Below are 13,169 nucleotides of genomic sequence, written 5' to 3' on the forward strand. Positions count from 1 at the left end.
TACAAATTGAAATGCATAACAATTCCACCGCAGATATCTGGTGTCTATATTATAATTAAATATGCATTCATATTTTTTAATTTAGTTTAATGCAGTTTAATTAAATAATAATTAATACGGTTTAATACAGGGTTTGAACATTCAAATGCATGACCATAATGAACTAGGTGGTTATGTAAATGCAGACAAAGTGGGGTTTGCAACGAGCGATGCTCCGAAGTGAGTTTGCAGGGGGGCGAGGGGATGGTGTTTGATGTAATGCGCGCCCCCGGTTGACGTCATCCCGCGTGCACGCGCCCCCGCGGGCGGACTGCGCGCACCCGTGCGGCAGCGGAGCGCGGCTGGCGCAGCGGAGAGCGCAGCCCGGGAGCGGCACCGGGGCATGTAAGCGGCTGAAGGTCACCCCCGGGGTCCTGCCTTCCCTCCCTCCCTCCAGCCGCCAGCCCGAGGATGAGGAAGCCGAGGAGCGAGCTCCGTGCCCTGCTCTCCCTGCACCTGCTGCTGCTGCTGGCCCCGGGCACGGCCAGACCCGCCGCCCGCATCCACGGTAAGGCAGAGCCGGTCCGACAACGCACGCAGGTCCCGGGTCAGCGGTGACGGACGCACCGGGTGTCAGAATGGGGCTGGATTGGGGGCGTTACTGAACATACCGACAGGGAATGGGGAGGGGTGGGGTTAATGTCTCCACTATGGGGATTTAGGGGGTTACTGTCTCTACTGTGGGGATTGGTGGTGGAGGGGTTACTGTCTGTACTATGGGGATTTAGTGGGTTACTGTCTGTACCATGGGGATTGGTGGTGGGGGGGGGTTAATGTCTGTACCGTGGGGATTGGTGGTGGTGGGGGGTTAATGTCTGTACCGTGGAGATTTGTGGTGAGGGTGGGTTCATGTCTGTACCGTAGGGATTGAGGGGTTACTGTCTGTACAGTGGGGATTGGTGGTGGAGGGGTTACTGTCTGGACAGTGGGGATTGGTGGTGGGGGGTTACTGTCTGTACTGTGGGGATTGGTGGTGGGGGGGTGTTAATGTCTGTACCGTGGGGATTGGTGGTGGGGGGGTGTTAATGTCTGTACCGTGGGGATTGGTGGTGGGGGGGGTTAATGTCTGTACCGTGGGGATTGGTGGTGGTGGGGGGGTTAATGTCTGTACCGTGGAGATTTGTGGTGAGGGTGGGTTCATGTCTGTACTGTGGGGATTGGGGGTTACTGTCTGTACAGTGGGGATTGGTGGTGGTGGGGTTACTGTCTGTACAGTGGGGATTAGGGGGTTAATGTCTGTACTGTAGGGATTTAGGGGGTTAATATCTGTACTGTGGGGATTGGTGGTGGGGGGTTGCTGTCTGTACAGTGGGGATTGGGGGGTTACTGTCTGTGCTGTGGGGATTGGTGGTGGGGGGGTTAATGTCTGTACAGTGGGGATTAGGGGGTTAATGTCTGTACCATGGGGATTGGTGGTGAGGGGGTTAATGTCTGTACCGTGGGGATTGGTGGTGGTGGGTTTAATGTCTGTATCATAGAGATTGGGGGGTTAATGTCTGTACAGTGGGGATTGGTGGGGGGCGGTTAATGTCTTTACTTGGGGATTGGGGGATTAGTATCTGTACTGTAGGGATTTAGGGGGTTAATGTCTGTACCGTGGGGATTGGTGGGTATTAATATCTGTACCTACAGGGATGGGGGTGTGGGGAGTCTAATGTCTGTACTATGGGGGAGTTTAATTACTATCTCCGGGGTTGGGAGTGGTTCATGTGTGTATCTACGTGGTTTGGTGGGGCGGGGGGTAATGTCTGTACCTACAGGAATTGGGGCAGCAAGGGGAGGGGGGAGTTTAACGCCTGTATCTACAGGGAATCGTCAGGGCTGAGTGATGTCTGTGGATTAATGGGATGTGATGTGTGTAATATTGGGAGTGAATTTCAGGCGAGGTTTGTTTGTGAATGTTTACAGCAAGTGGATTTGGAGGCCTTTTACTCTGGGAGTGGCGAAAGAAGGTGATTCAGGAGCCGATCGGTGTATTTGAGTTGAATCGGCAGTGCAAGGGAAGGGCTGAATTAATCCGGACTTCGGCGAGGAGATACCAGGGCAGTGGGGAGTTTGTATCCCTCAGCAGCTCTGAAACTTAAAAGGTCAAGTAATTAAATAAAATGTAGGGTGAAATGCCAGCCTTGGTCATGGTGTTAATGAAGCTAGGAGACTGTTGTAAAATCACATCTGGTTCATTATAGCCTTTCATGGATTTCCCGAATCCAAGTTGCTCCGTGTTCTCTCCTGTTTGTGACTCCAGAACCATCACTGTGATTGATTCTTCCATCCTCGATAATTCAAGATGGATAACAAATGCAGGTGTTGCTGGACAAGTCTGCATTCTATTACCCAGGAACCGGTTTGTCCAACACAGTGTTCCCAAGTAGGTGGTTTTCAGCCTGTCGCAGTGGTTGTCTCATCAGTCTGACCCTCTCCAAACTCAACTGGGTCTGAGGCTCGACAGATCAGAATGAGGAGAGGTGAGACATGGTGACAGCAAATACTGATGCCGGTAATTGGAGTGTCTGTGTGCTCAGGAGGGTGCTGGGGAAGCAGTATTAACCTGCACTGCTTCCCTTTGTCACTCTAAGTATCACCATGCTGCTGTCGATTTCACTTTGCAATCTGCTTCTTCCAGTTAGTCTTGTGTTTAAGCAAAAGAACGTTGCTTTTCCTTTGGTAATCATTTGACCTTGGCAGTGGTCGCTGTCTGGTCCCAGGCAACGAATCTGTGATAATGTAACCCGCAGTGATGGACTTGGGAAGTGTTTTGTTGCTTTACAAAAGGGGCTGTGATGTAAGATTGGTTCAAATGCACGGTAGTGTAGCGGTTAGCGTGACGCTATTACAGCGCCAGCGACCCGGGTTCAATTCCGGCCGCTGTCTGTAAGGAGTTTGTACGTTCTCCCCGTGTCTGCGTGGGTTTCCTCCGGGTGCTTCGGTTTCCTCCCACATTCCAAAGACATATGGGCATGCTACGTTGGCGACGGAAGCGTGGCGACACTTGTGGGCTGCCCCCCAGAACATTCTACGCAAAAGATGCATTTCACTGTGTGTTTGATGTACATGTGACTAATAAAGAAATCTTATAATAATGCCTTCTAAATGTGGCAGGAGTAGAAAATACCTGCTGCTAGAACATAAATAGAGTGGTGGGTGTGTGGAACGCACTGCCCGCAGAGGTTGTGGGGGCAGGTACATTTGGGACATTTAAGAGACTCTTAGATAGACACATGAATGATAGAGAAATGGAGGGCTATGTGGGAGGGAAGGGTTAGATAGATCTTAGAGCAGGATAAAATGTTGGCACAACATTGTGGGCCGAAGGGCCTGTACTGTGCTGTAGTGTTCTATGTTCTAGAAGCAGGAATAGGCCATTTGGCCTCGCGTGTCCATTCTACCATTTACTAAGATCATGGCTGATCTTTAACCTCAGTGACACTGCACCCAGATTTCTCGATTCCCTTTACATTAAGAAATCTATCAGTGTCGGTCTTGAATATAATCAGCAACTGAATCTCCACAGCAATCTTGGGTAGAAAATTCCAGAGAGTCGCTATCCTATCTTCACTCAAAGACATTTCACTACATCTTTGCCCTGAATGACCAGCCCTTTGCACTGGAGACACTGCCATATGCACTATGTCCGACCCTTCAATAATTTTGTATATTTCAAAGCAATCCACTCTTATTCTTCCAAAGAACACAGAGCCTGCATAATCTCTCCTTGTAGGACAATCACACTGTTCCTGAAATCAGCCTGTTGAACCTTTGCTGCACTACCTATCTCCCTTAGATAGGGAGACCAGAACAATGCACAATATATCTGGTGCTATCTCACCAGGGCTTTATATAATTGGAGCAGGCTGTATATCCTGGAGAGGTTGGAGAGGTGAGGACTTTTTTCCTTGGAGCGTAGGAAAATGGGGGGGGGGGTGATCTTATTAGAGGTGTATAAAATCATGAGGGGCATAGATAGGGTGAATGCACTCAGCTTTTTTCCCAGGGTTGGGGAATCAAGAACTAGAGGGCATAGGGTTAAGGTGAGAGGGGAGAGATTTAATAGGAACATGAGGGGCAACTTATTTATACAGAGGGTGGAACGAGCTGCCAGAGGAAGGTTGAGGCAGGTACAGTACATTAACAACATTCAAGAGACACTTGGACAGGTACATGCATAGGAAAGGTTTCGAGTGATATGGGCCAAATGCAGGCAAATGGGACTAGATTAGCTGGGCATCTTGGCTGGCATGGACCAGTTGGGCCGAAGGGCCTGTTTCCTTTCTCTGTGACTCTATGAGAATGTCTCTACTCTCCCTGGAAGATTTTATTTCCAATAGTTTCACGAACCCATTGTGAATCTAGAAGATGACCCAAATGTGGCAGCACAGTGTCACCGCTGTTAGAGCTGCTGCCTCACATCTCCAACGACCCAGGTTCGTTCCTGACCTCCGGCTCTGTCTGTGTGTGGAGGTTGCACGTCCTCCCCGTGACCACATGGGTTCCCCCGGGTGCTCCGGTTTCCTCCCACATCCCAAAGTCTGTTAATTGACTGCTGTAAATTGCATCCCCCATCCACCCCCCCCCCCCCCCCCCGGCATGTAGGTGAGGGGTAGAATCTGGGGGCATGGAGGGAGTTGATGGGAATGTGAGGAGAACCAAATGGGATCCATGTGGTATGTGTAAATGGGTGGTTGATGGTGGGTGCAGAGTCAGTTGGCCAAAAGGCCTGTTTCCGTGCTGTGTGACTGACCCCATGCCTGCTGTGGGAACAAGCACTTTGGGAATCCCATTTGTGGATGAGATCGTGGGTTCAAGTCCCACCCCAGAGAACAGGGTATACAATCCAGGCTGACACTCCCACTGCAGCACTGACAGATGCTACACTGCCAGAAATGCCCTCTGTCAGATAAGATGCCCTCTTTCTAGAGGAATAGAATATAAGAGCTGGGATATGATGTTGAGGCTATATAAGGCATTAGTAAGACCTCACTTGGAGTACTGTGTGCAGCTTTGGGCTCCTTATTTAAGAAAGGATGTGCTGATGTTGGAGAGGGTTCAGAGAAGATTCACTGGAATGATTCCAGGAATGAGAGGGTTAACATATGAGGAACGTTTGACAGCTCTTGGGCTGTACTCCTTCGAGTTCAGAAGAATGAGGGGGGGACCTCATAGAAACATTTTGAATGTTAAAAGGCCTGGACAGAGTAGATGTGGCAAAGTTGTTTCCCATGGTGGGGGAGTCTAGTACAAGAGGGCACGACTTCAGGATTGAAGGGCCCCCATTCAGAACAGAGATGCGGAGAAATTTCTTTAGCCAGAGAGTGGTGAATGTGTGGAATTTGTTGCTACAGGTGGCTGTGGAGGCAAAGTCATTGGGTGTATTTAAGGCAGAGATCGATAGGTATCTGAGTAGCCAGGACATCAAAGGTTATAGTGAGAAGGTGGGGGAGGGGGGCTAATTGGGAGAATGGATCAGCTCATGATAGAATGGCGGAGCAGACTCGATGGGTCGAATGGCCGACTGCTGCTCCTTTGTCTTATGGCCTAAGTGGGTGGCACTGCTGGTGCTTTCCCTAAACCAGAACTGACCTAATATCTTGCTGTTGGTCAGATGTTTCTGTCTGCATATTGGTTGCCACTTTTCTTGAATATCCCCAGGGATGCACTTCAAAGGGTTTACCCTCTGGATAGCCATCTGGTGGAAATTCGTTCTGTCCATGAAAGTTCTGTCTCTACCACCTCCTTCTCCTCCCAAGATAAATCGTCCGGCAGAGTAGACTTCTGACTGGCTTCACATGTCAAGAAAGGTAGTGACATTATAGGGAGGTCCAGTGACCATTGATTGCTACCCCCACCATCCAAGTCCATAGCTCCCAGAAAGATAACATGGTAAATGCGGGCTCACTCTTTAAGAATAAATTGGATAGATACATGGACGGGAGAGGTCTGGAGAGTTATGGACTGGGTGCAGGTCAATGGGACTAGTGGAATAAAGTTTCAGCACTGACTAGAAGGGCCGAATGGCCTGTTTTCTGTGCTGTATGGTTCTATGCTGCACAAGTTGATAGGGTGGTAAAGAAGGCATGAGGCATGCTTGCCTTTATTGGTTGAGGCATTGAGTTCAAGATTCAGGAAGTTATGTTGCAGTTTTCTAGTTAGGCCACATCTGGAGTATTGTGTTCAATACTGGTCACCCCATTTACAGGAAGGATGTGGAGGCTTTGGAGAGAGTGCAGAGGAGGTTTACCAGGATGCTGCCTGGATTAGAGGGTATGTGCTATAAGGAGAGGTTGGAAAGACTGAGGTTCTTTTCTCTGGCGTATCGAAGACTGAGGGGAGACTGGATAGAAATTTATAAAATTATTAGAGGCTAAGATAGCAGATAGTCAGTATCTTTCTCTCAGAGTTTAAATGTCTAACACTAGAGGACATGCATTTAAGGTGAGAGTGGGAAAGTTCAAAGGAGATGTGTGGGGCAAGTTTGGAATTGGTTTATTATTGTCAATTGTACCAAGGTACAGTGAAAAACTTGTTTTGCATACCATTCGTACAGATCAATTCATTACACAGTGCATTGAGGTAGTACAATACAGAATGCAGAGTAAAGTGTTACAGAGACAGAGAAAGTGCAGTGCAGGCAGACAATAAAGTGCAAGGTCATAACGAGGTAAATTGTGAGGTCAAGGGTCCATCTTAACGTACTTAGGAACTGTTCAATAGTCTTATAACAGCGGGACAGAAGCTGTCCTTGAGCTTGGTGGTACGTGCTTTCAGACTTTTGTATCTCCTGCCTGATGGGAGAGGGGAGGAGAGAGAATGTCCGGGGTGGGTGGGGCCTTTGCTTATGCTGGCTGCTTTACCGAGGCAGCAGGAGGTAGAGACAGAATCCATGGAGGGGAGGCTGGTTTCCGTGATGCACTAGGCTGTGTCCACAACTCTCTGCAGTTTCTTGCGATCCTGGGCAGAGCAGTTGCTGTACCAAGTCGCGATGCATCCAGATAGGATGCTTTCTATGGTGCATCAATAAAAGTTGGTGCCAAAGAGTGCATGCCAAATTTCTTTAATGAGGAAGTAGAGGGACTGGTGAGCTTTCTTGGCTGTGTTATCTACGTGGTTGGACCAGGACAGGTGACTGGCGATGTTCGCTCCTAGGAACTTGAAGCTCTCAATCCTTTCGACCTCAGCACCATTGATGTAGACGGGTGCATGTACACTGCCCCCTTTCTTGAAGTCAATGACCAGCTCTTTTGTCTTGCTGACATTGAGGGAAAAGTGGTTGTCATGACATCACGTCACTAAGCTCTCTATCTCGTTTTCTTTTGCAGTGTGCTATCTCGTTTTCTTTTGCAGTGTGGTGGGTGCCTGGAATGTGCTGCCAGGGGTGGTGGTGGAGGCAGATACGATAGAGGTGTTTTAGAGGCTTTTAGATTACATGATATGCAACGAACACAGACACTGTAGGCAGAAGGATGTAGTTTAATGTGCCATCATTAGCTTAGTTAGTTTGTCACAGTATCATGGGCCAAAGGGCCTGTCCTGTGTAATACTGTTCTATGTTCTAAGTAGGCACCTTGACCGTGAGCCTGGCTCTCTGCCCAAGTCAAGGGGTTATGCTTTGTCATGCATCAGGAAGGTCAGCATAAAACACTGCTGTGCCAATACTGAGGGAGTGCTGCACTGCCGGGAGTGCGCGTCCAGCTATCTAATGTTTGGCAAGTCAGATTAAACTTTTAATCTTATCCAGTTTCAAATTTAAGGGCGACATGCGTGGGTTTCCCCCGGATGCTCCGGTTTCCTCCCACATCCCTAAGATGTGTGGGATGGTAGGTTAATTGACTGCTGTAAATTGCCCCTAGTGTGTAGAATCTGGGGGGAGTTGATGGGACTAAATGTGAAGTTTTTAAAATAAAAAAGGATTAAAGTAACAGTTGGTGTAAATGGGTGTTCGATGGTCAGCATGGACTCAATGCACCGAAGGGCCTGTTTCCATGCTGTATCTCTCTTAGATTCTGATAGCCATAGTTTTACAAAAGCCTTTTAGTATGGTGTTTGTGGATCCTGTGTATGTGGAGTGACTGTGCTGATGGTGTTCATGGACTTCAGTCTTCGTGAATTAAGAATATACCAGCTGAAAGTTAAACGGTGAGATGAATTTTTGTTGGACAGATTTGGAAATTCCTGGAGGAGTTTGTTCAGCCCATCTCATCGCTGCTGGCTCTGTGCAGCAGCACTTTAATTAGTCCCATTTCCCTGCTCTTCCCCTGCAGCCTCACAAATCCCTGCTGTAAGGGCACGATGGAATCTGCCTGTTCTGTACTGCAAGCCCCAAGTGATGGTAGCCTCGAGCACATCAAAGTGGAGTTTATTGTCATATGCACAAGTCCATGTGTGCACAGGCGCAATGAAAAACTAGCTTGCAGCAGCATCACAGGCACAGAGCATCAGATACGCAGCATTCACAAGAAAAACATGAACAAATTTTCATAAGAAAGCACAATTAGAACAAAAAAAAAAGACACCAAGTCCATTTTAGTGCCAAGTGGTTGTAGTGTTATAGTGATTAGGGTTGTGCTGATTGGTTCAAGAACTGAATGGTTGAAGGGAAGTAGCTGTTCCTGAACCTGGTAGTGTGGGACTTCAGGCTTCTGTACCTCCCACCTGATGGGAACTGCGAGAAGGTGGCACAGCCCAGATGGTGGGGATCTTTGGATGTTGCTGCCTTGAGGCAGCGCCTCCTGTAGATACTACCGATGGTGGGGAGGGATGTGCCCGTGACGTATTGGGCTGAGTCCACTGCTCTCTGCAGCTTCTCGTGTTCCTGCGCATTCAATTTGCCGTTTCACACCATGATGTACCCAGTCAGGATAGTCAGAGACTATCTGTTGCGGGCACATACCGCCAGGCTCAAGGACAGCTTCTATCCCACAGTGATAAGACCATTGAATAGTTCCCTTATCCGATGAGATGGACTCTGACCTCATGATCTACCTTGTTGTGACCTTGCACTTTACTGCACTGCACTTCCTCCGTAGCTGTGACACTTTACTCTGTACTGTTATTGTTTTTACCTGTACTGCTATTGTTTTTACCTGTACTGCCTCAATGCACTCTGTACTAACCCAATGTAACTGTGCTGTGTAATGAATTGACCTGTACGATTGGTATGCAAGACAAGCTTTTCACTGTACCTCGGTACAAGTGACAATAATATACCAATACCAGGACAGTCAGAGACTTTTCCCCAGGGCGAAAATGGCTAACACGAGGGGCCATAATTTTAAGGTGACTGGAGGAAGGTATAAGGGGGATGTCAGGGGTAAGTTTTTTTTACAGAGAGTGGTGGGTGTGTGGAACGCACTGCCTACAGAGGTTGTGGGGCAGATACATTAGGGATATTTAAGAGACTCTTAGATAGACACATGAATGATAGAGAAATGGAGGGCTATGTGGGAGGGAAGGGTTAGATGGATCTTAGAGCAGGATAAAATGTCGGCACAACATTGTGGGCCGAAGGGCCTGTACTGTGCTGTAATGTTCTATGATACTTACAACAGTATATCTGTAGAAGTTTGTTAGAGTGTTCAGTGACAAGCTGAACCTCCTTAACCTCCTAAGAAAGTAAAGATGCTGGTGTGACTTCCTTGTGATTGCATCTGTGTGCTGGGCCCAGGACGGGTCATCCGATATGTTAACGCCAGGAATTTAAAGCTGCCGACTCTCTGCTGCCAACTCTTCTCTGCTTTTCCTGACTACTTTAGGTCTGTGCGCACTGGTTGCTAGCCCCTCAAACGCAAATTTAAGCAAATTATCTGGTTATTGATCATTGGCACCTGCAGTGCTTGCCCAATGCCAGTGATTCAGTGGGAACTTGTCGGTGCTATATAAATGCAATCCCTCTGAAGTCCACTTTGCTGCATTAGACAGACCGTGGCATAAGAACTAGAAGCAGGAGAGGATCATTTGGCCCCTTGGACCTACTCCACTGTTGAAGAAGATCTTGGCTGATTTTTTGCCTCCCCATTTCCTTTGTGTAACAACCTCCTGTCCCTGACTCCCTGAATATCTAAAAATCTGTGCCTCTCGGAGCTGAATTTTTTTTTTCCACCCAGAAGGTGCTTGGAATCCAGAGTGCACTGCCTGACGGGGTGTCAGAGTCATACAATACAGAAACAGGCCCTTCGGCCCAACTGGTCCATGCAGACCAAGATTCCCATTTAAGCTCGGCCCATTTGCTTGTGTTTGGCCTATATCCTTCTAAACCTTTCCTATCTATGTACCCGTCTAAGTGCCTTTTTAAATGCTTTTGATATACTTGCCTCAACCACTTCCTCTGGCAGGTATATTAAAAGCATTTAAAAGGCATTTTTAATCCTTTTAAACCTACCATTTACAGACTACCCTCTGGGTGAAAAAAATTGCCCCTCAGATTCCTATTAAATCTCTCCCCTCTCACCTTACACCTATGCCCCCTAGTTCTTGATTCCCCAAACCTGGGAAAAGACTGGGCATTCACCCTATCTATGCCCCTTGTGATTTTATCCACCTCTACAAGACCACCCAATCAGTCTCCTATGCTCCAGTGAATAGTCCCAACCTCTCCCTAAAACTCAGTCCCTCAAGTCCCGGCAAAGTCCTCGTAAATCTCTTTCCAGTTTAATGGCATCTTTCCTATAGCAGGGTGAACTCAATACTCCAAGCCTTGGTGCAACTGTAGCATAATATCCCAACTTCTATACTCAACGCTCTAAATGGATGGTGGAGTTCGAAACTCTCGCAATATCTAACAAGTGTTAGGTGGTCACTAGAATCACTGAAGCATAAAGGCTGTGGACCAAGTGCTGGTGATGGGACTAGTGTAGATGCATACTTGATGGTCAGCAGGTACAAGGGCCTGTTTCTGTGCTGTATGACTCCTTGACTGTGAATATATCCAATATCTGAATCTCCACAGCCCTCTCGGGCAGAGAATTCCAATGATTCATCACCCTCTGGGTGAAGAAATCTCGTTCTCAGATCTGCATTGCCGACCCATTACTCTGAGGCAGAAAGAATTGAATGACTGCTTCACGAGGATGTGACCAGAATTAGAAAGGATGTCACTGTCAGGGAATATTAAGAGAGCTGGGGAGAAAATGTTTTTCTTCACGTACCTTCACAGATAAGATTAAAGTGACGGAGTCTGATGGGGGAACCTGGTGAGTGGTCCAGAACTAAGAAGGGAAGGAAATGCAGAGAGCCACAAGCAAGCTAAAACCTGATTTGCACAACTCCATTCCTCCCCTTGGGACATCCCAGAGTGCTTCACACTCAATATTGTCCTTTATAATTTTTCAAAAATCATTCCACCTCTTTTTAAATAGATCCGGCCTCCACAGCCCTCCGGATCAGAGAATTCTGGAGATTCGCCACCCTTTGTGAGGAGTTATTCCTGTGTGCCTCAGTTTTGAATGACTGTCCCCTAATCTTGTAACTCAGACATACAACACCACAATACAGTACAGGCCCTTCGGCCCACGATGTTGTGCCGACATTTTATCCTACTCTAAGATCTATGTAACCCTTCCCTCCCACCTAGCCCTCCATTTCTCTATCATTCATGTGTCTATCTAAGAGTATCTTAAATATCCCTAATGTATCTGCCCCCACAACCTCTGCAGGCAGTGTGTTCCACGCACCCACCACTCTCTGTGTTTAAAAAAAAACACTTACCCCTGACATCCCCCTCGTATCTTCCTCCAATCACGTTCAAATTATGTCCCCTCATGTTAGCCATTATCGCCCTGGGAAAAAGTCTCTGACTGTCCACTCGATCTATGCCTCTTATCTTGTACATCATGTTGTAGGAAAATGTAACATAATTTGAGGTGATGTGGAGCTGATGGTTTGAAGGGCGGGAGTTGGATGTCCCTGGGGAAAAGGGAGGTAAGAGGTACTGGTGTCGGGGTGGGACGAGGGAGTTAGACCGGGAGGGCACTGGGGTGGAGTGTCCAAAGTGGGTGGAATGGCCTGCCCCCATGTCAGAATCAGGTTTATTATCTATGATGTGAAATTTGTTGTTTTGCGGCAGCTGTACAGTGCAAAGACATAAAATTACTGAAGATTACAAAATAAATAAATAGTGCAAAAAAGAGGAATAATGAGATAGTGTTCATGGACCATTCAGAAATCTGATGGAAGGGAAGAAGCTGTTCCTGAATCGCTGCATGTGGGTCTTCAAGCTCCAGTACCTCCTCCCTGAAGAAGACGGCATGTCCCGGATGGTGAGGGTCCTTAGTGATGGATGCCGCTGCCTTGAGGCACAACCTCTTGAAGATGTCCTCGGTGGGGAGGGTTGTGCCCGTGATGGAGCTGGCTGAGTCTACAACCCTCTGCAGCCTCTTGTGATCCTGTGCATTGGAGCCTCCATACCAGGCGGTGATGCAACCAGTCAGAATGCTCTCCACCGTACATCTGTAGGAATTTGCAAGGGTCTTTGGTGACATACCAAATCTCCTCAAACTCCTAATGAAGTAGAGCCACTGGCGTGCCCTCTTCATGAGTGCATCAATGTGTTGGGCCCAGGATAGATCCTCTTGAGGTGTTGACGCCCAGGAACTTGAAGCTGCTCACCCTTTCCACTGCTGACCCCTTGACGAGGACTGGTGTGTGTAACCAAAGTAGGAAGGAGCCCAGAAGCCAGCACAGGCTGTCTAGAGGAAGCTAATCTGTTGATGAGGGTGTCCGCTGTTTTCTCCATAGATGCTCCCTGGCCTTCTGAGCAGCGAGTATGTGGATACGGCTTCGGAATCAGTGTACCCTGGCCCCTTACCGACAGACCCTATCGTTGTTTTTGATCGCTGTGCTTGGGGATGGATTTAGCCGGCCTTCGATTGGAAACCTGAGACTCGGCTGGAAGTTCACAGGAGGTCACTACCGTCCCTTCCAGAAAGAGAGATTGCTCGCCCTTCCGTCCGTCGTACCGGCCGGGATCTCCCGGTGGCCAGCCGTTTCGATTCCACTTCCCATTCCCACATTGACATGTCTGTCCACGGCCTCCTCCACTGCCAGGTCAAGACTAGGCACAGATTAGAGGAACAGCACATATTCCGCCTTGGTGGTCTCCAACCTGACAGCATGAACATCAAATTCACTAACTTCTGGTA

At 48.1% G+C, this 13,169-nt stretch overlaps 1 protein-coding gene across 1 annotated transcript in view; it reads left to right on the plus strand.

The window, feature by feature from the left end:
* The first annotated feature begins 303 nt into the window (after positions 1–303).
* LOC127569516 (receptor-type tyrosine-protein phosphatase-like N) overlaps positions 304–13,169 on the plus strand; it is a 232,221-nt gene continuing 219,355 nt past the window's right edge. The window contains exon 1 of the mRNA XM_052014237.1: positions 304–547. Coding sequence (XP_051870197.1) covers positions 451–547 — 97 coding nt within the window. The 5' untranslated portion in view covers positions 304–450. The remainder of the gene's footprint in view (positions 548–13,169) is intronic.

Source organism: Pristis pectinata, chromosome 1, assembly GCF_009764475.1.
Source record: "Pristis pectinata isolate sPriPec2 chromosome 1, sPriPec2.1.pri, whole genome shotgun sequence".
NCBI lineage: Eukaryota > Metazoa > Chordata > Chondrichthyes > Rhinopristiformes > Pristidae > Pristis > Pristis pectinata.